Source organism: Tamandua tetradactyla, chromosome 5, assembly GCF_023851605.1.
Source record: "Tamandua tetradactyla isolate mTamTet1 chromosome 5, mTamTet1.pri, whole genome shotgun sequence".
NCBI lineage: Eukaryota > Metazoa > Chordata > Mammalia > Pilosa > Myrmecophagidae > Tamandua > Tamandua tetradactyla.
In genome coordinates, this window is record NC_135331.1 from 18,184,950 (window position 1) to 18,209,678 (window position 24,729).

General features: G+C 44.3%; 1 protein-coding gene across 1 annotated transcript in view; it reads right to left on the reverse strand.

Annotated features, from left to right (window-relative positions):
* KSR2 (kinase suppressor of ras 2) overlaps positions 1 to 24,729 on the reverse strand; it is a 402,547-nt gene that overhangs the window by 309,189 nt on the left and 68,629 nt on the right. Inside the window, exons 2-3 of the mRNA XM_077159946.1 lie at positions 9,268 to 9,408; positions 6,523 to 6,673 (exon numbers count right to left, since the gene is read on the reverse strand). Of these exons, the coding sequence (XP_077016061.1) occupies positions 6,523 to 6,673; positions 9,268 to 9,408 (292 nt within the window). The remainder of the gene's footprint in view (positions 1 to 6,522; positions 6,674 to 9,267; positions 9,409 to 24,729) is intronic.

A 24,729-nucleotide genomic window follows, 5' to 3' on the forward strand; every position in this document is an offset into this window, starting at 1 on the left:
CCAGGTGTTGCTATGGAGATGCTCTACGGATGTGACTGATGTCCACAATCAGCTGACTTTAATTCAGGAAGGAGCACCTCTGCTCAGACCTTGTTCAACCCAGGCAGAGCCGAGACTTCCCTGCAGAAGACAGACTTCCACCTGTGGGCTAGAGCCTCAGCTCAGGCACAGGAGTCCCGGGCTGCCCTGCCCACTGGACTCCAGCTTCCCGGCCCCCACGATCACATCAGCCAATTCCTCGCATTCTTTAATATACCGATCTCACCGGTTCTGCTTCTCGGGTGGAACCCAGGCCGAACACCCCACCCCACCCTCCCGAGGAGCCAAACCACCCGGCCCCCATCATGTTCCCACTGTTTTAATTCTCTGCGCAAACTAATCGTTGGTTATTCTTCTCATTCATTGCTCCCGCCTGTGTATCCCAGGGCAGGGCTGACCAGTAGCACATCCTGTGATGATGGGAATGGCTGGTCAGCTGCTACTCACACCAAGGTCCGTGGCCCCTTGACCTGCAGCTGCCAGGAATGTGGAACAGAATTCCTCCATTTCATTTCATTTTAATTAATGGAAGTTTGAATGGTCATGCGACGGTAGTGGACAGCCCAGCTCTAGATGATAACCTACAGGAGAGCACGGACCTGCTCTGCCTTCTCCACCATGGCATCCCGGGCCCCGCTGCAGTGGCTGAAGCGGAGGAAGTTCCATGGATACTTAGAGAGTGAACGGACTGAGCCACTTTTACATAAGCATTGTTGCGTTAGGTCTCTGTCACTTGCAACCAGGAGTCCTAACTGACATGTGAGGTGCTCCTGACATCCTCTTTAGCCCTCAGAACTGGGGGGCTAGAGATTGCAGGGCGTAGGGGGACAGGAAGGACGTCAGAGCAGAAGCATACCAGGCACGGTGAGCTTTGGGAACGGTGGCCTCTCCCCCAGTTCCCCCAGCCTTCCCAAAGTTAGAGCCCAAGTGGAACAAACAATAGGCCAATCAAGACTTTGTTCTTACTGTTTGTTCTAGTCAAAGAAAGACCACACAGTGGAAGGCGGGGTTCTGGGGGGGCTTCATTCAAAGCCTAAACTGGGGGAAAGCTAGGGAGCAAGTGAGGCCGTCCTATTTCAGGGGCCACTCCGCATCCTGTTTTCCTCCCTGGTTGCACAGGAGGACGAGCAGGAGAGGGCATGGACAACAGAGCCAGCCCAGGGCCCGGCGCCCGCAGCATCGAGCGTTCCTCTCTCCCTCACCCACTTCCCTGCACCTCCTGCCCAGCTCTAAGCCAGCCCCTACTCCAGAGTGTTGTTTGAAAAATCTCACAACCGATCCTGCCACCTTCTGCTCAAAACCCTGCAATGCCGGCCCCTTGCCGTGGTCCACGGTGGGGGGCTGGCTCTGCAGACCACTCCAGCCCCAGCTCCCGTAGTCCCCCGCCCCTTCCCGGCATTCCCAGCGGCCCCCCGCACTGGCTGCCCTTTCCCACTGGGATGCTCCATGCCCCCTCTCTCCACCAGGCCTGTCCCTGTGTCCCACCATCCCCCAGTCATTATGAACGTTCCTCTGTGTCCTCTAGATCTCGGTTCACCTGAAGCCTCAGATCCAGCACAGTGTCAGGTGCATTGCATGTGTCTGATACATTTGCATGCAAGGGAGGGACAGACGGGATGGAAGGAGGGTCTTCCATTACCTTCAAACTGGACTTTTCTTTGGAAAATGAAGATGCAATTGACTGCAAATGATTGGGTTGAAAACAACCAAAAAGCCAAGAACAGTTGAGAGAAAGCAGAAACACTGAAAAGGAGAAGAAAGTCATGACACTCTGAGATCGGCACCAGACCCCTCCCCTCCAGCCCGGGCTCTCCTCTGCTAAGGCCACTGTGATCCCCAAGAGGGAGGAGGTGCTGGGAGGGTGGCTCTGACCTCAGGTCCTGAGGGCCCCAGTCTCGGCCAGGAGGGGAAGGCAGTAGTGAACAATTCCACCCCAGGACCTCAGCTTTGTAGCGACCACGGGGAAAATAAATGGAGCTCCTGTCTTGGATAATCGTTTGCAGTTCTGTGGTTACTGTTTTATTTTCTTTGTCAGGGAAAGGCTAGCCACCTTGGAAGAAGAATCACGCCAGGTAGAGGGAAAAATAGGTCATAAAGCCGTAAACACAATGAGGGAGACAGTGGCTCAAAGGGAAGGGAAATCAAAGGGAAACAGGGAGCTAATAAGAAAAACTGAAGTTCAGGGGGACTTTTGGGGATAAAAAGGAGAGAAAGAAAGATGGATATTTAATGGAAAGAAGATGGATGAAAGTAAGCTGGGGACAGAGAAAGGCAAGATAACTCTGATGTTGATGGAGGAGGTGGAGGTGGAGGCCGTGGTGGCGATGATCAGGGTGATGGTGATGATTGTGGTGGAGGTGGAGGTGGAGGTGGAGGTGGAGGTGGGGGTGGGGGTGGCTGTGGAGGTGGTGGTGGAGGTGGTGGAGCTGGTGGAGGTGGTGGAGCTGGTGGAGGTGTTGGAGGTGGAGGTCGAGGTGGTGGTGGTGGTGGAGGTGATGACAACAATGACAAGAGTGATCCTGCACCTAATCCATGCAGGTCCTGCAGTTTGCCTGCATCACCTCTTGTTACCCACCCACCCCCAACAACCAGTGGGGTGAAAACGGTCATCCCCACACTAGTGCTAAAGTAACTAAGCTTAGGGTTGTGAAATAAGTTACCCAAGATCACACAGTTGATACATGGCAGAGCCAGAATTTGAAACCCCTTTGCCTGTGTCCAGATTCCATACTCCTAACAAATGACTGAGAAGTGAGAAAGAAAAGCAGAAAGGAAAATGGAGAGGAGGTAGAAGTCCCCTTGAGCAGTCTAAGATGACAACCTGCTCCTCCATTCCTGCTGACCTCCCTTCGCCTGCTCCTGGTTTTCCTCCACCCAGAGCACTTATTCTAACGCGCTGTATCGTGCACTTGCTTATTATAATTATAATTTATTGTCTGTCTCCCCACACTAGAATGTAAACTTAATGAAGAGAGAGGTCTCAGCTAGAACCATGCCTGACTTATACAAGGCATCTGGTAGATTTTGTTGAATGAATGAATGAATTTCTATTTGTTTCAGACCGCAGCTGATATAACTAGTAATGGGAATCAGGAAAAGCTAAAATATCCCACTTTGAAGTCCCTTCAGCTTGTGGAATGAATGAATGAAATGAGTATTTTCTTTTCTTTTCTTTTCTTTTGGTGTCAGGCTAAGGTTGATGAGCTGTGAGAAGAACAGGGTTAAGATTTCCTACCTCTGGGGCTTCTTGAGCACTGAGAATAAAGGCATCCCCCAAATCCAAGGTGAAAATCAATATTAGGGTCAAGAAATGTAAAATAAAATTACCCCTGTCATCTAGATAACAGACAGAGGAGAGAGAAAGGGAGAACACGTTCTCGACCCTTCCTGGCCTCCATGTACGTGGTTTCCATATGAGGTTCTCAGTGACACTTGGATGGCTTCAGTCATTTCGTAAGCGCGTGGAGTTCCACTGCACACAGCTCTCGGGTGAGAGCTGGATATACAGAGATGAAGACGATAGGACCTTCAAGAAGCAAGAGCCTGGTGGTAAAGACACTGATTTGTCGTCTAGATTGGGATCCCATCTTTAGTTAAGGTGGAGAGTAGGAAATGATGGAACCATCCAGCTTCAAGAAACCAATGATAATATTTCAGAGAAAAGAGAATTAAAAGCAGGCAGGAACAAGCAGAGGCAGCTCACTGCTTCCCCCTGGTGGTCACTGGTGGCAACATCTCCCGGCTGCCAGGACACTTGAGGTGCTAGGGGAACCGGCGTGAATGATCAGCATCATGGTCTGCCCTCGGGAAGCCACACTAACCATCACCATAAGACAGTCTGTGATAGAATCATTCATTCCCTCAGTCAGTCATTCCATGGGCTGCAGCATGTCTGGAATGTTGAAGGGAAAGCAAGGCAGTCAGTGCGGCTGGAGTCAAATGAGCCAGGGAGGGGACAGGGGCCCAGTGGTTACTGGACATGCATGGCATTCTTGTGGCCAAGGATGACTGGTCAGCTCAGCTTGCAAGGTCCAGGAAAGGCTGACAGAGGTCCAGGCTGTGGGTCGGACCCAAGGGTGAACAGCCAGGAGGACAAAGGGGGAAAGGTGAGTAGGAGACATGCGAGCCACGCCTTGTCTAGGGAGCCCTAAGTAATCAGCAGGTTTCTAACACAGGCAGAAGCAGAACGTTTGGTCATGGCTTCCGAGGTCCCAGCCTGCCAAGGCCAGCATCAGAGGCTGAGCCCTGGCTACCTGGAGAGAGTTGGAAAGGAACCCAGGTGAAAGCAAAAGTATTCACTGGATCCGAATTTTTTCAAATTGTGGGCCACAACCCGTAAATGAGGTATGAAATGAATTTTGTGATGCACAACAGTACGTGGTAAATGGTACAGAACATGTAAAATAGGAGAGAATTTTAAATATCTGATTCCATCACACATAATAAGGAAGAGTACTGTGTCATGAAACTTTGGCGTCAATAGTACATGTGCCTATGTCTGTGTGTGTTTGGGGGCGGGGTTGCAAAATAACACTAGTTTTTGCTGTGAGTTTCAATGAAAGCAAGTTTGAAAAATATCAGATAGGAGGACCTCTCAACGTCTCTCCGAGCCCCGAGCATAAGATGAAGGGAGACTTTTAAACCCGTTGCTAAATTCAGTAGCAAGGACTCTACTAAGAAGACACAAACTCTGAAAAACGATTAAGAACCTACTCAGAAGCCTCCACTCTCATGCATTGCTGGGGGTGAGGTACAGAGATTGGTACAGCCTTTCGGGAGGGGAATATGGCGACGTTCACCAGAAACCTGAAAATATGCAAACTCTTGGGTGCAGAAACCCCACTCCTATGAATGCCTCCTAAAGGAACAGCCACGGATGGGTGCAAAGATAACACTCAAAGGTGCTCAACAACACACAGCTTATAACAGGGAAAAGATGGACACAACCCAAATTCCCAGAAATAGGAGACCAGTTGAATAAATGCCTATTCCGGCATTAAAACCGAAAAGGAAATGCATTTATTGACCAAGGGAGATGTTCACAATATAACATCATAACTTGGTACGATTTTGTTAAAGGAGAGAAAATTTGCAGTTGCTTCTGGTAGGTTGAGAGAAGAAGTTGCCTTGGAGCTGACTGAGTATCTACCAAGGGCCCTGAGAGACCCCTCTTAGCCATGGCAATGACTCAACAGCATCCTACTAGAGAGAAAAGTAACTTGAGTTTTGTAGCTAGCCAGTGGTTCTCAATTGGGGTGACTTTGCACCCCAGGGAGCATCTGACAGTGTCTGGAGACATTTCTGGTTGGCATGCCTGGGGGGAGGGGAGTTGCTATTTATATCTAGTGGGTGGGGGCCAGGGATGCTAATGAGCATCCTTCAATGCACAGGGCAGCCCCCCCCAACCTATGTCCCTTGTAATGTTAAACAAGCCTTAGATGGGGTCTGCTAGCAAGAAGAATGCAAAGGGATACGCATGAGGGATCTGAGCCATGACCTGGTTTCACATATGTTCTGGGATCCTCACTACAGTATCCTCAGAACCACTGGCACATAGTAGTCACTCAGTAAATAACTTCTTGATTGTTGCATGTTCTACTAAGCAAGGAATCCGTGGGTACGCATTCACCTGCCGGGGAGGAGCGTGCCAGACTGGTGTTCAGCAGTGCCACCGTGTGGCAGGGGCCGGAACAACCATGCTTGTGGGCCAGTAACTTCTCTCTGGTGGCATTTGCAGAGCTGATACCTTAGCGCTGAAAAAGCCCCAGGAAACATGGAAAAATCACGAGGCTGAAGGGAAGCAGGAGGCCTCGGGAGGGTGATATTAGACATTCTGCTAATAAAGGCAGACAGGCGTTTGAGCAATTAATTGGAAAGATAAGAAGAGAGATGACAACATATTTGGACCCCAAACTGATTAAAAAAAAAAAAAAGCCTCCAAGGTTGTTTTGCTAGGCAGGAAAAAGAGGCTTCAAGATATTTGTGTGTGTGTTCAGGATTCCTTTTTTAAAAAAAAAAAATATCACACACGTCGTTTACGTGGAAGAAGTATACCAAAATGACAACAGCAGGTTCCCGGGGGATGGGATTTGGGGTGATTATTTTTATCTATTTTTAAAATGTCTTTTACAAAGAAAATATGTTATTTGTGCAAATAAATAAGAGGCTAGACGTTGAACCAAAGTACAAAGACACTTCCGTACAAAGCACACTGGCCCCCTTTTCAACCCGGTACCCATACCTAAAAGCTGATAATCTGGAACCAGATGCCCCATAACCTCAGAAGCTGCCCTGATCACGTCTTCCAGCTGCCACAGGCTCTGTCCATCTTCCCCTCGGCTCATGGGCCAGATTTTCCATCCACAGTTGCCTCTGGCTCAACCTGACCCGAAGTAGCGGGCCCAGGAGCCCTAAGGGCAGAGAACCCACACACCCAACCCAGGTGTGATGGGCACAGGTGACCCTACCCCTGGGGCTGCTGACCTGACATGTGGACGTTCCTGAGGCAGGAAAGGGAGGCATTGAGGCGGGCACACTCCTCCCGGTTGGCTCCGTATTTCTCCACGGTCTCACACACCTGCTCATCCGTCATCTCCAAGAGGTCTTCCAGACTCAGCTGGCCAGGGGCGATTTCCTGCGGGAGGCAAAGGAGAGGGAAGCTGAGCTCGACGGCAGGGAACGGCGCGGAGCCTCCACGCTGCCCTCTGGTGGTGCCTCCGGGGCACTGCATGGATAGCAGCTCTGTGTCACCCTTGGGGCACTGACATGGGGGGTTGAAACCCAGCTTTGCCACTCATTAGCCAGATGTCCTTGGGCAAGTCGCTGAACTGCTTTACTCATCTATAAAATGGGGGTCATGAGGTAGCGTGGTTGCTTAGCACACAGAACACAAGATCTAGGGTTCCTATTGGGTCTTCACAAACCCGAAGCAGAAAGGGGCTGGAAGCCTGTGGGGGGCTCAGGCCTGGTAAGGAAACTAGATTTGTATTTGAACCTCAGGGGGTTCAAGCGCTGGGTTCTCAGAGGGCTGGGGGCAGAAAAGGAAGGATTCCCAGCTATACCTGCGTCGGGCAGATGTCCCTCCACTGCCACCAGCAACACCCCATCTGCAAACTTCTGTCTAACCTAACTAGACCCTATCATACAGTTACAACGCTAAATTCTTCAAATCTCTAAATTCATGTGTCTATAACTATACCTGTGTATGTGCACAAAAGGGCCTTCATTTTATAGCACTTAACAGTTTTCAAAACACTTTTACATATATTATTACTGAAACAGGATTTCAAAATATCTAAGGATGGCCATTCTAAGGGAAGGTTGTAGAATACGTCTGCCCTCTTGCGGCAGGTCTCTGTATTACAACAAAATACAGAACCCACATTAAACTGACAGCCAGAAAAGAAAACTGCATATAAATTCTATCTAAAAGCTGAAGCCCAATCAGTCACTTTTCATTTTGGACCAACCTGCTAGGGCAGGGGGCAGAGAAAGAAAAGTAATTTAGTTTTTCTTAAATAGGAACATGTTGTGAATAAACCCTATTCTAAGAAAGGGGATGGGCCAGGGTATAAAGCTATAAAATGAATCACATTTACAGGGGATGGTTCACAATTTAAAAAGAGCCCCCTCTTTGCTGCAGAATTCACTTGTGCATTTTAAACCTATGATATACCAAAGAAAGAATTCAATTTACACTGAAATTTAGAACTACACACATAAAATACCATAAACATAATCATTGTTATAGCATCAAAAACTGGAAAAAGCCTTAATAACCATGGGCCAAATAAGCAGAGGCACCCCTGCTTGATAAATTAATAATAATAATAGTTACAATAGACTGAGCACTGTTTTAATTGCTTTTCTTGGATTTTCTTTTACTGTCAAAAAGGTCACATGAAGTAGGTACTTTTTTACAATTTTACAGATCAGGAAAGTAAAGCTCAGAGAGGTTAGGCCACTTGCCCGAGGTCACACAGTAAGCCAGAGTGGGATGGAAACAGACTTTGAATGCAGAAAATCCCACTTCAGAGCTTCCTCCATATTGCTAATTGTGTCACAGAAATTAGCTGCATGCTGGAAATTGCAGCCAGAGAGCCGGAAGCTCCATTCACCCCCAACCCTGGCTGGTGGCCTTGGACTCAGATGGTGTCCGCTAAAGTAAGGACCAAAATTCCAAACCCATGGGCTTGATGATGCAAAGGAGTGAAGTGAACTGGAGGGGGCCTGTGGGACCAAAAGGGTCAGGCAGCTCATCCAGGTCATCATTGCCAGGCAGAAATTCAAATCAGTGTGATCTGCATTTCTGATTCTCAAGAGATGCCAGAGATGTAGGGCTTATGGAAATTCTTTATGTTTTTAAAGATTGGCTCAAAAAAATGTATATATTTTTTGAATACTGCATCAACCAAACAAAAACGTCCACCCATCAGATATAGTTTGAGGGCCACCAGTTTTGATAAATAAATGTATGCGAGCTGCTTTTCTTCAGGACTCCTCCTGGTCATTGGAAGCGGTGGGGACCCAGGATTCTCGAGGGGAAGGAATTCTCACCATCCTTGAGACCTGAAGTGTGTGGTTCAAGGCTTGGGGTTGGAAATAAGACACGGCTCTTAGTTTTGTCACTGGAAGGCGTGACTTCCAGAGCTGTCCACGCGGAATGGGATCCAATGACAACTATCATCCTAAGCTGCCAGCCCGTGAGCTGAACACTTTCTATGGAACTTGTCATTTTACCGTGCCAGCTCCTTCGGAAGAGCGAACCATTGTTAGCCCCATTTCACAGATGAAAGAGTAGCACCTGACCACTATGTGTCCTCTACGGTAGCGAGACTGACCACATTGATTAAAATTCAATACAACTAAAAATTCAGCTCCCCAGCCACATACACTAACCACATTTCAAATTTCCAGAGCCACACCTCTGTGGGCCGGTGCAAAGAGGAAACCCTTCCATGAGGGCAGAAAGCTCCACTGCACCGCAGCGGCCCGACAGGGTGAAGCGAGTGGTCCAAGACGGCTAAGTGAGTAAGCGGCAGAGCTGGCAGAGGCGGGCGCTGCCCCGCACCACCTCCCCGACAGCCCCAGACACCGGGACGCCCTCATCTCAAACACATTTATCCAGGGTCTACAGGTGCCAGGAGCCAAGCTGCCGGGGGGGGGGGGGTGCCCCAGGGGGTGGCTGCCAGGCAAAGGGGCAGGGGGCGCAGGGCCACCTCCCATCACCTCCAGAACTTCCTTGCGGACGTCGACGACGCGGAACCAGTGCCGCAGCTGGGGGAAGCCGTCCAGCTCGGCGCCGCGCTCCTGCAGAGCCACCTTCTTCTTACAGGACAGCTGTCGGCTGAAGTACTTCACCAGCTTGCCCTGCGGAGACACAGACCGGGAGAGAGGTCACATCTCAGGGGCGCGGCCGCGAGAGAACAGGCCGGACGCCGCCCCCAGCGCCCGCGCCAACGCCACCCCACTCCGCGTCTCAGAGACGCGGTCGCAACCGGGATGCGCTCCAGGGTTCCACCCGCGCTCCCACCCTGAGGACGGGGCGGGCCAACGGGCGGGCTCCGGCGCCGGGGTGCCACCACGGGGCGGGGCGGGGGGGGGGTCCACTTCGGCGGAGCACCGCGGGGTCGTATCTCTCTCCACGCCACCTGCACGCGCCCTCTGACCCAACGATGCCACCTCCAGGGACTCATCCCACAGACACACCTGCACACGTCTCATCCCACAGACACACCTGCACACGTGCAACTCGATTTGTGTAAAAGGATATGTCTTACAGTTCCGTGTGCAGCGACAAAAGATGGCAAACAACCATCAATGGGAGACTCAGTGCATAAGTGATGCTACATCCCCCCAAGGAACTCCAGGCAGCTATCACATAAAAGGAGGAAACCGGCCATGTGCCGACAAAGAAATGCCTCTTGGATGTGCTGACAAATAAATAAATATTCTCCCTCGCACGTTCAAAATGTTTATGTGTATATGTGTCTGTTAATTCAGAGCTACTCTCTCTCTAAATGATCCCCAGTCCTCAGGGAAAGGAAACTGGGAGGGAGGAAACATTTTACTCTTAAACCCTTCTTAAGTCATATGCAAGTGATCCTATTTCCAAAACTAAAAATAGAAGGACCGTCTGGATCTATGTTTCTGGAAGGCTGCCCACGGGATGACAAAAGAAAGGTTTTATATTACTAGTTCAATAAAAACGGACAAGATCAACAGCAAAAGGGTGAAACAGGTATGCAGAAAAAAAAGTTGGGGAAACATACTCCAAGCTGTTACCTCGGGATGGGGAACGTCTACAGAGGAGGCATGAGAAATGATTAAACGTCTCTTTATATATTTTAGCTTTGTTTCAAACATTACCCAAAGCATGTTACTATTTCTGTTATTTAAAATACATCTAATAAAGATAATTAAGTGAACCAAAATTGAAATCCTTAGGTGTCCAAACTCCTGTGGCCTGTCAAGGCACCACCAACGAGCATTTATCAAGAGGGCAGACTTGGAATTTCAGAGCCAGGAGATCCTGAGAAGGGTATGCAGGCTTAGGCTGCAGGCGCATGTGTTGCATCTGCTTAGCAGGCCTCCCTTGTCTCTTATTTTGAAAAGGACATCTCAGCTTTGCTTTGGGGACTTCCCTCCTTGGCACTCAACACATTGGCTGAGGCGAGGCCGACGGCACCCCCTACCCCCCATCCCATCCACCCCTGGCTGCAGGGTGGGCCAAGTGATGGCATTTGGATCAGAGACAGTGAGTGACCCAGGCCGGGCTGCTGAGACCCCTCCCCCGGATCTCTCCCCCATGCACACAGGGCGGGGGCATCCATCTCTTCAGCCACAGTGGCCGGGTGGGTTGCATGGAAACCTGGATCTCCTGGGCCATCCCTGTCTTAGGAGAAAACAGAGACAGGAGATGGAGCTGCAACACTCAACACACGTGTCATCTGAGCCTCTGGATTCAGTCATGAGGAAACCAGATACCCCTGGACCTTGCACTGTGTGCCCATAGTAATTTCTCCTTTTTTTGCATCAGCTGGAATGAGTTGTGTCTCTGCCCCTCTAGAATCCTGACCCACTGAGACGTTAAATGGGATCTTCTGAAACTTCCTTGAGGGACGCTGACATTTCTCCTATCCAAGTTGCTTATTACTGCTGTAACAAAGTACCCAAAACGTAGTGGCTTCAAACAACACGATTTATTATCTGACCACTCCAGGAGTCAGAAGCTTATAACCAAGGTGTCAGCAGACTGTGTTACTTCTGGATATTCTAGGGAAGAAACCGTTTTCGTGCCTTTTCCAGGTTCTAGAGGCCACCTGCCTTCCCTGGCTTGTAACTCCCCTCCCTTGCTGTCACTCCAACCTCTTCTGTTGTCAAATCTCCTACCACGAACTAGGGTCCTCTTGCCTCCCTCTTATAAGGACCTTGTAAAATGACAATGGCCTCATTTTTCCACCTCAAGATTCTTAACTGAATCCACCTACAAAGTCCCTTTTGCCATGGAAGGTAACAGAGTCCCGGGTTTGGGGGCTAGGAGTTAGCCATCTGGGGAACCACACTTCCGTCTACCACACCTGGGCACCTTCCCAGGCAAGTGGGTCAACTCTGCTTGATCCATCAAATATTTACGGAGTTCCTGCCATGTGGCAAGAATGTACTGGATTCTAGGTGTTCCGATAAGGAATCAGACAGGCTGGGACCCCGTGGATTCAGAAGCGGACAAAGAAGAGCCAACAGATCGTGTGGACAAGGGTCCGAGGCCATGACCCAAGGCCACAGAGATGCACCTGATACATGCTATTTATTAGAATGAGCTGTCGATATTTAAAAATAAGGACATTTCACATAAAATTCCAAAATTCTGGGATCACTGAAGACCTGGCCCGCATTCCAGGATGGGGAGCATGGCTGGTGCAGAACTGCTGCTCCCTTCCCAGTGGGGTGTCTGCTCCTAATCCCCCCCAGCCCCTGCCACTCCCTGAGGCATCCTCTGAGGCCAGCAGATCTGCCATTTGTCGAAAACTTACACTGCTGCTTTCTCAGGGCAGCAGCAAGAAGAAAGGACACTATTTCCTTTACTGATATTCCTCCCCAAAGTGGGAAAACAGACTGGATTCTTAGAAGACGGCAGTGGTAGAAGGTTAGTTAGGTTTTGAAATCTCCCTAAATCCCTACCCATAAAAACAGACACAACAAAACGAGAACAAAGCTAAAACCCATATTTACAATAAAACTAGGTGGCAAATTATCCTCCGGGAACCCACAGATTCAAGCAGCTATGAATGACCCATTGACAGCGATAAAATCTTCATGGTATCAGCTTTTGTGTGGGAGGGAACAGAGAGGGGGAAAAAGGGCATTTTATGGATTGGAGAACAGGTAAGCCTCCAAAAAGCTAACTGGTATTCACTTGAAAAGATAACGGGCCAATTTGAGAACAGGAGATGAAACCACCAAGAGGGATTTTATCCAGTGTATTAGCAAAATTGAAGGAAAATAGGACAAAAGAAAAGAAGGCCTGTATAAAGGAAGTAGAGTGAAACAGAAGCATGAAATCTCAGAAAGCAAGCTATCATATTTTTTTAATATTACATGAGTGCAAGTGAGGGATCTCTGAAAGTGAGAAATGCTATACTGAATGATACTTCCTCCTAATAGGTCAAGAAAATTAATTTCTTATAAAACTGGCCAATACAGAAAGGACCTGATAGTTTTAAACTATGCCCATACATTTTTTAATACTCATCCCTTAAGAAATGAAACCTAATTCCCCACACCTACGTGTGGGCTGGATTTAATGACTCACTTCTAACAAGTAGAATATGGCAGGAGTGGTGATGGGCAAATTCAGAGATCAGGTCATAGAAAGCACTGCGGCCTCCTCTTCGCTCACCCTCTTTGGACCACTCTCTCTGGGGTAGCCAGCTGCCTTGTCATGAGGACACTGCGTTAGCTTATGGAGAAGCCGTGTGGTGAGGAACTGAGGCCTCCTACCAAAAACCATGTGCGTGCACCATCTTGGAAGTGGATCCTCCAGCCCCAGCCAAGCCTTCAGATGATGGCGGCCCCAGCCAGCCTCCCGAATGCAACTTCTAAACCAGAACCACTCAGCTAAGCTGCTCCTGAAATTCTGGCCCACAGAATCTGTGAAAGAGTAAGTGTTTCTTGCTTTAAGGTGCTGAGTTTTCGTTTAATTTGTTATACCGCAATAGATAACTAACACAAAGGATCAAATTCCATACAAACTTACAAGAAAAAAAAAGATAACAAGAAAAATAGCCCTACAGACAATGAAAGCACACCAGAAAAATAAATTCACAAAATAGAACAAAATCTGAACCAGCTATTTCAAAACTCTCCAAAAGACATTAACAAAATGATAAAAAGGCCTGGAAAAAAAAAAAAAACAACTTAAATCAGAATTAGAAAATCTCAAAAATATGGTGACAGAACTCAGAAAATTAGAAATAAAGAAAAGAATCACTCAGAAATGAAAACCTAGAAGGAATACAAGAGCAGATAAACACAACAGAAAATTCCTTAAGATGAAGTGTGGGAATTTTTTTAAATAAGATATAAAAGTCTTCCCAAGGCAGGCATCTGAGCTCAGGTAGGAAGGCGGGCCAGCAGGGGTCAGGGCCCATGACAGACAGCGTCCACACAGGGCAGTGGTCCTGGAGGGGGAGAGACACAATCAAGTATGGCATCCAGTGGAGTTGGAAGGTTTGCTACATACAGGCAGATTAAGCAATACTTAAATATATTAACAATTATTTTTCTCATTGTCTGAGAAGAGTGATACAGGTGTAGAAAGGGACAAAGCTAGAATAAACCCTATGGTGTTGGATCGGGATTGAAGGTATCAGTGTGAATTTATGTTGTCAATATATCTAGAGACAAAAACACAGATGGAATGATGTATGTACATATACAGGGATATGCATCCATATTTATAAGTATACTCCCCAGGCTATTTACTAAAAGGATTTGGAAAGGACAACACCCGAACAGCAATGAGCACATTTAGTGCCAAGATTTTGGCTTCTACACACCATTTTCTACCCAAAGGAACAAGCACTCTTTGGAGAAATGGCTGATTCCAAGGCTCAAGCAGAAAAAGAACAAGATTAGCCTGGAAAATATTGTTGTTCCAGAAAGAAAGGAAGTACTCAAAGAACAATGGGGATTTGTCAAATATAATTTTGTGCGGTTTTCTATACCTGTGTAAAGAAAATGGTTAAAACAAGTAGGAAAAGAAAACAAGAGATAGACATGAGAGTTGTATAGAAATCTGAGTTGAGAACACTGCTTTGAAGTATCAATAGGTCAGACTTTATTCGTTCAATGAATTAGAGAAAAGACATGTTCCTTTTGAAATTTTCCATTTCTAAAAAGAGAGTCCAAATTTTTAAAAGCCCCAGGTACATTAGTTTTATATGTGATTATCATACTACTATAGCAACGGACTACAGACTTAGCAAGAATGGCAGGTTTTGTTTCATTAGTAAGGTCAACAAAATTAATTTTTTACTAAAAATCATTTTTGAATTTTAATTGTGTTAAGAACCAAGACAAATGACTAAAAAGCACGTGAAGAAATGTTCACCTTCATTAGCTATAAGGGAAATGCAAATCAAGAAACAATGAAGTATCACTTCACACCTGCAGGAATGTCTGCTATTAAACAAACAGAAAGGGTGGACCACATTGGTTCAGTGGCAGAGTTCCCATCTGCCATGACAAGACCTGAGTCCGATTCCTGGTGCCTGCCCATGGTGAAAAAAAAAAACAAAACAAAACAGAAAACCACAAATGTTGGAGAGGATGTAGAGAAATTGGAAAACTTATTCACTGCTGGTGGGAATGTGCAGCTGCTGTGGAAGAGAGTTTGGTGGTTCCTTGGAAATTAAATATTGAGTTCCCCTGTGGCCTGGCAATACCACTACTTGGTAGTGGTCTCCACCCATTCAGAAGAGCTGAAAGCAGTGACACAAACAGACATTTGCACACCAATGTTCACAGAAGCATTATGCACAATTGCCAAAAGATGAAAACAGTTTAAGTACTCATCAACAGATGGTGTGATAAACAAAATATGATATATGTGTACAATGGACTATTATGCAGCAGTGAAACGAAATGAGGTCCTGAAGCATATGACAACGTGGATGAGGACACAATGCTGATTGAAATAAGCCCAACACAAAAGGATAGATACTGTATGATTTAGCTATTATGACCTCAGTAAAGGTAAACTCAGAGGCTTCTTGTATAATGTAGGGGACCTAGAGATACACAGAAGCTAGAGGTGGTGAATCATTAGCTAATGAGATTGAACTGAAATGTAAGGGAATGGATAGAAGGGATGGTAGTTCATTAGTAGATTTATAAGTAATATTGCCATATTGAAGGTGAACATGATTGAAAGGGGGTGTATAGAGCCATGCATCCCACCGATTTACACTACAAATATAAATAAGTTCTTGCATAAACTACTTCAAAGGTATGAATCTTATACTAAGAGTCAATAATAGAGGGGTATGGGGGGAAACCACTATTGCATGCTGGACTGGTTTGAATCTGTTGTGTATCCGAGAAAAGTCAAGTTCTTTAATCCTCATTTAATATTTCTGGTTGGGAGTTTTTTGATTGTTTCCATGGAGCTGTGACTCACCCAATTGTGGGTGGTACCTTTTCATTGGTTGGTTTCCATGGAAATGTGTCTCCACTCATTCAAGGTAGGGGGGTGCTTGTGGAGCCCTTTAAGAGCGAGCCATTTGAAAAGAGCCACAAGAGCCACCAGAACCAACAGAGCCCACAGAACAGAGAGAGCCCCGTTAAAGAGAAAGCTACATCTAGCCATGTGCCTCTACAGCTAAGAAACCCTGAATGTCACTGGCTTCCTTGAACCAAGGTGTCTTTTCCCTGGATGCCTTAGATTGGACAATTTTATAACCTTGCTTTAATTTGGACATTTTCACGGCCTTAGAACCATAAGCCAGCAGCTTCATAAATTCCCCTTTTTGGACATTATGCTGAGTGAGATTAGCCAAAAACAAAAGGACAAATACTGTATGGTCTCGCTGATATGAACTGACATTAGTGAATAAACTTGGAATATTTCGTTGGTAACAGAGACCATCAGGAGATAGAAATGGGGTAAGATATTGGGTAATTGGAGCTGAACGGATACAGATTGTGCAACAGGACTGAATATAAAAACTCAGAAATGGACAGCACAATACTACCTAACTGTAATACAATTATGTTAAAATACTGAATGAAGCTGAATGTGAGAATGATAGAGGGAAGAGGGCTGGGGCATAAATGAAATCAGAGAAAGATAGACGATAAAGACTGAGATGGTATAATCTAGGAATGCCTAGAGTGTATAATGATGGTGACTAAATGTACAAATTTTAAAAATGTTTTTGCATGAGTAAGAACAAAGGAATGTCATTACTGCAGGGTGCTCAAAATAGACGGTAATATTTTAAATTTTCAACTTATGTATGAGACTAAAGCAAAAAATGTTTATTTGGTACAAAATTTATTTTTTGACTAGTGCATCTTCTAATACAACTTATGTAGATAGTTGGTTGAACAACATAAGTACATGGAACCTTGGGTAGGGCATGAGATTTTGTTGGTTTGTCCAGAGTGATGCCCTGATGAATCCCAGAGTGATTTGATCAGTGAGTGGAAAAGAATTTGCAAAGTCCCCTTCGGGGAATGGTGAGAACGGGGGAAAATTCAACTTCTCCAAGTTGAATTCTTGATATTCTCGCAAGCAGTGTGGATAACCAAAGCTATAGGCTGAACCCCCAATTTTGGGGTTTGTTCATATGAAACCTAACCCCACAAAGGATAGGTCAAGCCTACTTAAAATTTAGGCCTAAGAGTCACCCCCAAGAGAGCCTCTTTTGTTGCTCAGATGTGGCCTCTCTCTCCAGCCAACACAACAAGCAAACTCACCACCCTCCCCCTGTCTACATGGGACATGACTCCCAGGAGTGTGGACCTTCCTGGCAACTTGGGACAGAAATCCTAGAATGAGTTGAGACTCAGCATCAAGGGATTGAGTAAAACCCTAGAATGAGCTGAAACTCAGCATCAAGGGATTGAGAAAACCTTCTCGACCAAAAGGGGGAAGAGTGAAATAAGACAAAATGTCAATGGCTAAGAGATTCCAAACAGAGTTGCGAGGTTATCCTGGAGGTTATTCTTATGCATTAAGTAAATATCACCTTGTTGTTCAAGATGTAATGGAGAGGCTGGAGAGAACTGCCTGAAAATGTAGAGCTGTGTTCCAGTAGCCATATTTCTTGATGATGATTGTATAATAATATAGCTTTCACAATGTGACTGCGTGATTGTGAAAACCTTGTGTCTGATGCTCCTTTTATCTACCTTGTCAACAGACGAGTAGAACATATGGAATAAAAATAAATAATAGGGTGAACAAATGTTAAAATAAATTCAGTTTGAAATGCTAGTGACAAATGAAAGAGGGGTAAGGGGTATGGTATGTATAATTTTTTTTTCTGTTTTCGTCTTCGTTTTTCTGTTGACTTTTTATTTCTTTTTATGAATTGATGCAAATGTTCTAAGAAATGATCATGATGATGAATATGCAACCATGTGATGATATTGTGAACTACTGATTATATGTGTAAACCGGAATGATTATATGTTAGGAATGTTTGTGTTTCTTTGTTGTCATATTTTTTTAATTTAAAATTAATTTAAAAATTAAAAATAAATAAATAAATTTCCCTTTTTTAAAGCCATTCCATTTGTCTTAGGTAGATTCAGTTGTCAACTTGGCCAGGTGAGCATACCTAGTTTTGTTGCTGCAGACATAAGCCAATGGTATGTGAACGTCATCTGTTGCTAATTACATCTGCAGTTGGCTAGGAGGCGTGTCTGCTGCAATGAGTGGTTTGACTTAATTGGCTGGTACTTAAATGAGAGAGTGCAATGTAGCACAGGCAAGCAGCTCAGCATTCCTCATCTCAGCACTTGTAGCTCAGCCCAGGCCTTTGGAGATGCAGAAAGAATTCACCCTGGGGAAAGTTGTTGGAACCCAAGGGCCTGGAGAAAAGACCAGCAGAGACCATCCTGTGCCTTCCATGTAAGAAAGAACCTCAGTGGAAAGTTAGCTGCCTTTCCTCCGAAGAACTAACAAAATAAATCCCCTTGTATTAAAAGCCAATCCGTTTCTGGTGTGGTGCATTCCAGCAGCTAGCAAACTAGAACACCATTTCTAATATATCACATTGCAGCACCCTGCAAACTAAAACACATGCTATGGGCTATGTTTAACAGGAAAATGTCAACAGTGTCACAGCAATACCAGGGATAAATAATTGGAGAGAAGGAGAAGAGTGAAGGGGAGGTTTGGATTTTCTATTTGGCTAAGGTGTGTTTACCTGTTATTTTTCTCTTTGGAGCAATTAAAATTGTCTAAGATTGAGAATGTTGATTTTACAACTAAATGAGAATAACGTGAGACACAGATTGTTTTTGGACATTAATAATGATGCCCAATAGATGGAGATGGCTGAAGGATACTTTGACTGAGAAGCAGAATGGTGAACTGTGGTGTATACATATGATGAAATATTCTGTGGTTATAGAAAGGAACAAAACTGCGAGGCATGCAATGAGGTGAATGAAACTTGGGGACATTCTGTGGTGTAAAATAAGCAAGAAACAAAAGAATAAATATTGTCTGGTCTCTTTTAGAAAATAAGAAAACTGGGACCTAGATTGCAAACTCTTAAAACAGTCACATTTAGTCCAGGGCTGTAAATGTTATTTCTAGGTTTTGAGATGCTGTGCTATATGTGTATAACTTGCTATTTCCCTGGGTACGTGTGTGACACTTAAGACTCAGGGTCGGAGTTCTGCAGCTCTGAAAGTCAGCATTGCTCCATTCAACAGCTGTTAAAGAAACCTGAAAAGAGATCAGGTGTCAATCAGAGATAAAGATGGAGCCAATCTGGCTGTAACTAAGGGAAATCAGAATACAGGATAAAAGATGATAGTATGTACTCCAGAGCTTCATTTATTCTATGAGACAAAAGGAAGAGAGGTTTATCATGTCTAGAACCTAATTTTGCTGTTTTTACACTATCCAGCTCCACCTGTGTGTACAGCTCATTTAAATAACCCAAACTCCTGGAGCCAAGAATGGGAACGAGGTCTCGTAATTCTGTATAGCTTAATGTAATGCCTGGATACGTCCCAGAGTATGGCGGGCTGATAATTAAAAAGAATTGGGCAACATCAAGAATGTTTGTATGTTATTCTGAGAAATTATCACAGTGATGAATATACAACTGTGATGATCTTGTGAGCCACTGATTGCACACCAAGTATGGGATGTTCATACGTTAAGAATGTTCATCCTATTATATATGTAGAACGGAACGATCAAAATAGGAATGTTTGCGTTTGCTTGTTTTTTTTTTTTTGGTATTTAAAAAAATAAAATTTAAAAATTAACAAAAAAAAAAGAATGTCCGTGTTGTATGTTGATTGATTTTATTAATAAAAATTTTTAAAAAAGAATGTTTGTCTGTTTGTTTGTTGTTGACAACAAAAAATTGGTAGTGTCCCTTGAGGGACTGGAGAAAATATGTAACTGTTAAACATTCCCATCTGGGAAATCCCTCATGCTCTCTCAAACATTAGGGACTCCCAAGAAAATGCCAAGCCCTTGATTTTGAGGCGTGCCCTTGTGAAACTTATTTCTGTAGTGGAAAAGCTAAGACTAGTAATGAGGCCTAAGAGTTGCTTCCAGGAAACCTCTTTAGTTGCTCAGTGGTGGCCTCTCTTTCTCTCTCTAAGCCCAGCTCTGCAAAAAAAATGATTACCTTCCACCCTGTGTGGGACATGACACCCAGGGGTGAAAGTCGCTCTGACAACATGGGACATGACTCCCTGGGATGAGCCTGGCCCTGGCACAGAGAATTTGACAATGCCTTCCAAACCAAAAGGGGGAAAGAAGGGTAATAAAACAAGATTATCGTGGCTAAGAGATTTCGAATATTGTTAAGAGGCTATTCTGGAGGCTATTCTTACTCAAGGTTCAGCTAAATATTGCTGATTACCACAGTTTGCCAAACCCCACCCAACATCATTCTTATTAACCCTAAAAAACATCTAGGGCTCTAGCTGAGACTATAAATATTTCAAGTGCTAAGTTTACTTTCCCAAAATCTATTACCTCCAGAGAGTTCCTAGGCTAGATAAGCCCTAAAACCCAAAGGGGTCAACCTCTCCAAGAATTTCTCAATTCCGTCTCCACTGTCTCTTCTCCTAGTCTAACCGTCATTTCAACCTATTGCCTTAAACACATTGTGCTGGTTTGAAATGATGTATGTACCCTAGAAAAGCCATGTTTTAATCCTAATCCCATTTTGTAAAGGCAGCTGTTTCTTCTAATCCCTATTCAGTATTGTATGTTTGAAACTGTAACTAGATTATCTGCCTGGAGATGTGATTTAATCATGAGTGGTTGTTAGGCTGGATTAGGTAGAGGCATATCTCCACCCATTTGGGTGGGTCTTGATTACTTTCTGAAGTCCTATAAAAGAGGAAACATTTTGGAGAATGAGAGATTCAGAGAGAGCAGAGCAGAACGACATAGCCATGAGAAGCAGAGTCCACCAGCCAGCAACCTTTGGAGATGAAGAAGGAAAATGCCTCCCGGGGAGCTTCATGAAACAGGAATCCAGGAGAAGAAGCTAGCAGATGACACCGTGCTCGCCATGTTCCCTTCCAGATGAGAGAGAAACCCTGACTGTGTTCGCCACGTGCCTTCTCACTTGAGAGAAACCTTCTTAAACCAAGGTACCTTTTCCTGGATGCCTTTGATTGGACATTTCTATAGAGTCACTTTACTTGGGACATTGTCTTGGCCTCAGAACTGTAAACTAGCAACTTTTTAAATTCCTCTTTTAAAAAGCCATTCAGTTCCTGGTATATTGCATTCTGGCAGCTAGCAAACTAGAACACCCGTCACATGGAGAGTTGGCCCTTTTTGAAGAACACGCACCTGTTTTTTGCCCAAATCCTGTGGCTGTAGTCCCTTCAACACTGGTTGGCTTTTATCTTGGATTTGCCGGTTGGCACTCAATCTCTAAGCCAGGCACACCCCCTTTGGCCTCCCACGTTGAAAAGTGGGTACGAGCGAAATAGATTGAATCTATGCGGCGGGTTTTAGAAATCCTGTGTCAAATGTCCAAAATGGTAACCACTAGCTGTGGCTGGAACCCTTGAGGTGTGGCTAGTGTAGCTAAGAAAATGAATTTTTAATTTTAAGTAATTTAAATTTAAAACCTGCAGCAGTGTGAAATCTTTCCCCCTCAAATACAATTTCATTGTTTTGCTAGAACTATATTTTACTTTAATCATTAAAAATTCAGCATCTGAATTAAGATGTGTTTCCAGTGTAAAACACACACTGGGTTTTGAAGACTTAGTGGGAAAAAAAAAAGGTAAAACATCACATTAGTGTTTTCATATTGATTACGTATCGGACTGACAATAAATTTGGGATATAGTGGGTTAAATAAAATATATTATTAAAATTAATCTCAATTGGTCCTTGTTCCTGTTTTTGTGGCTATTAAGAAATTTAAAAGTATACTTACCGTTTACACCTATTGCTCATGCTATATTGCTAATGGGCAGAGCTGCTCTAGGGTTTTATTCTAAAGAAATAATTAAGGTTATTCATGAAGTTTTAGCTCCAAACTGATAATAGCCATGAAAGATGGGAAACAATCCAACTGTTCAACAACAAGGGATGATATAAATAAATTATAATACATGAATCTAATGAATACCATTAAAAAATAATGTGGGAGATGGTTTTATAAAACTCTCTGTGTACAGACACCTAGAAAAAGCCCCGTAAGGGCTTATAACAAAATGAGAACAGTTATTATCTCTGACGGTGAGACTGTGGGGGACCTATTGTTTCCTATTTCCTTTCCTAAGCGGTATTAGAAAATAAAAGGTAAATGTATTCCTTGCTTAAGGAAAAAGTCATAAAATTTTTAAAGATTAAGTTTGGCAATACTTGTCAGCACTGATGTTATCCAGTACCGGTGAGAATGTGGGGAAACGGAAAAAGCTACTGAAGGGCGATTTGGTTTGACAGAAACTATTCAAACTTTTCAACACTCACGCACTTTGATTCCAGAACTCACTCCAACAAACCCACCGTACGGAAACACTCAGACGTGAGCCTACCGGGGTAAAAGGCTGGCTGGTTACTGCAGCACAGCTTGAGGTTTGTAAAAACTTGGAAACAATAAAGTGAACAGTAATGGGAAAGCTAAATATTAGTAAGTCACAGTACCTGCACAGAATAGAATACTATGCCAACATTTTTTTGATGAGGTAGATTGATAATATTGGTTGGGGAAAATCTTCGAGATTCTCAACTTCAGTGAAAAAGCAAACTGCAAAAGACACTGTATACCACGACTGCGTTATTTTAAAAAACTAAATGTGTTACTGATATGTATTAGTAAACATGCTTCACAGCAGTTTTAGATTTCTAGAAAAGTTGGACAGAAAGCACAGAGTGTTCCTTAGCCTCTCTCCACTAGCTCCGTCTATCCCCGTTCCTTATACTATTGACATCTTGCATAAGTGAAGCACATTTATTACAACTGATGAACCATACAATACAGTATCAATGTACTGCTATTAACTAAAGTCCATAGTTCACATCAGGGCTCACTCTCTGTATAGTAAGTTCTATAGGTTTTGACTATAATTACAGTATATCATAAGGGATAGTTGCACTGCCCTAAAAATGTCCTGCACTCACCTATTCATTTCCCCCTCCTCCCGCAGAACCTTTCACAGCTACAGATATTTTCACGGTCTCTATATTTTTCACTTTCCCAGAACATCACTTTCCAGAAAATATCCTTTATGTAAAGACATGGAGACACCGTAAATGCAAACTGGTAAGTGAAAGAAACCAGTGTGGAAGAGCTACATACCATGTGATTCCAGCTAGATGACAATTCTGGAAAAGGCACTCGCTTTTTACTATACACTTACATATCGCTCTAATTCTTTTACGAAACACCCATTGAAGGGCTGTTTCAATCTTCAGAAGAATTTGTTTAATTTAAGCTTTATTTTAGGTATCCTGTCTACAAGCTGCACGCACCTAACTTTCGGCTGACAAACGTTTACTAAGTGCCGATGTGTGCCAGGCAGTGCGCAAGGCAGAGGGGACAGAACTGGGACATGACCGAGCAGGAGCTCCCCTTCTTTCAGATATTTTCAACACAGACAATCAAGGCCAATTCTTTATTTCTGAAGAACATTTAGAGATGAAACGTGTTTTCACTTTTACATCTATTCAAACAAGCTTCAGAACAAAGGATATCCTCTCGGGAGTCTAACTTGCCGCAACACATTGAAAAAAAAAACCCGTGTGATAAAAAGCAAAATGGAATGCTCACACCCTGAGATAACGCCCTTTTTAAATAGCAGTACATATGCCTAGAGGGCATGCTTCCTCCACATTGATTTATCCTAAGTGGAAGACTCATTAGTAATTGAAAAGTAGAAAACCTCATTTCCCTTCCCTAGTCCAAAAAAGAAAAAGAAAACTGAGCTGCATACCCGCTTTTTGGCTTTTATGATGCCTATGTGTTGGAATAAGAGGCATTATCAGGTAGAGACTAAGAGGGCATTGGAATCAAGGTCCCCTGGTGTGGTGGCTTGGAGCTGTATGTGCCCCAGAAAAACAGGTTCGTAAACTTAATCCATTCCTATGGATGCAAACCCATTATAAGTAGGACGTTTCGATGAGGCTACTTCAGTTCAGATGTGACCCACCTCGTTCAGGATGAATGTTTACCCTATCATTGGAGTGCTTTACAAGAGAATGAAATTTGGACAAAGAGAGAGAGCCATGGACGCAAGACACTGAAATCAAGAAAACCTAGAAAAGGAGGGAGAGACTAGCAGACGCCGCCATTTTGTCCTGCCATGTGGCAGAGGCGCCCAGGGTTGCTGGCAGCCCGTCTTTGGGGAGAAAGCATGGCTTTGATTTTGCCTTCAATTGGCCTCAAAACTGCAAGCTAATAAATTCCCGTGGTTTAAGCCAATCTGTTTCACAGTGTTTGTTTCAGCAGCTGAGGAAACTAAAACCCTTGGGCTGTGATTCTCCCTCATCTTCTCAGGAGCTGAATGGCCTCGAGCAAGATTCAGGGTTGCACTAAACTTCTGTTTGTTGCCCGGAAAATGAGGATAAAGTTGCATCTAGTCATAGGATTGTTGTGAAGGTTAAATGAGAGTCTTCATTCAAAGTCACACCAAGGAACCACCCAGAATACCATAGCAGCTGTCCTGGTTTTGTGTTATATGAATTCATAAACATCTTCAACAAGCAGCCTGGGGCTTATCCCCAACTTTGCTGCCTATCAGCAGTATCATTTTCCCAAAGTTTAAAAAGCATAGATTAAAGTTAGAGTGCAAAAGATAGTATTTTTTCGTCGGATAAAAATTATTTAACTGTGTCTCCCTAATTCATTATTTAAATCCTGATTTTTTTAATTAATGGGATTTAATTTAAATCCATCCAATTTACAGAAATTACTTGAAAGGAATACATGCTTGTTTCATTCCCAATAGCTATAA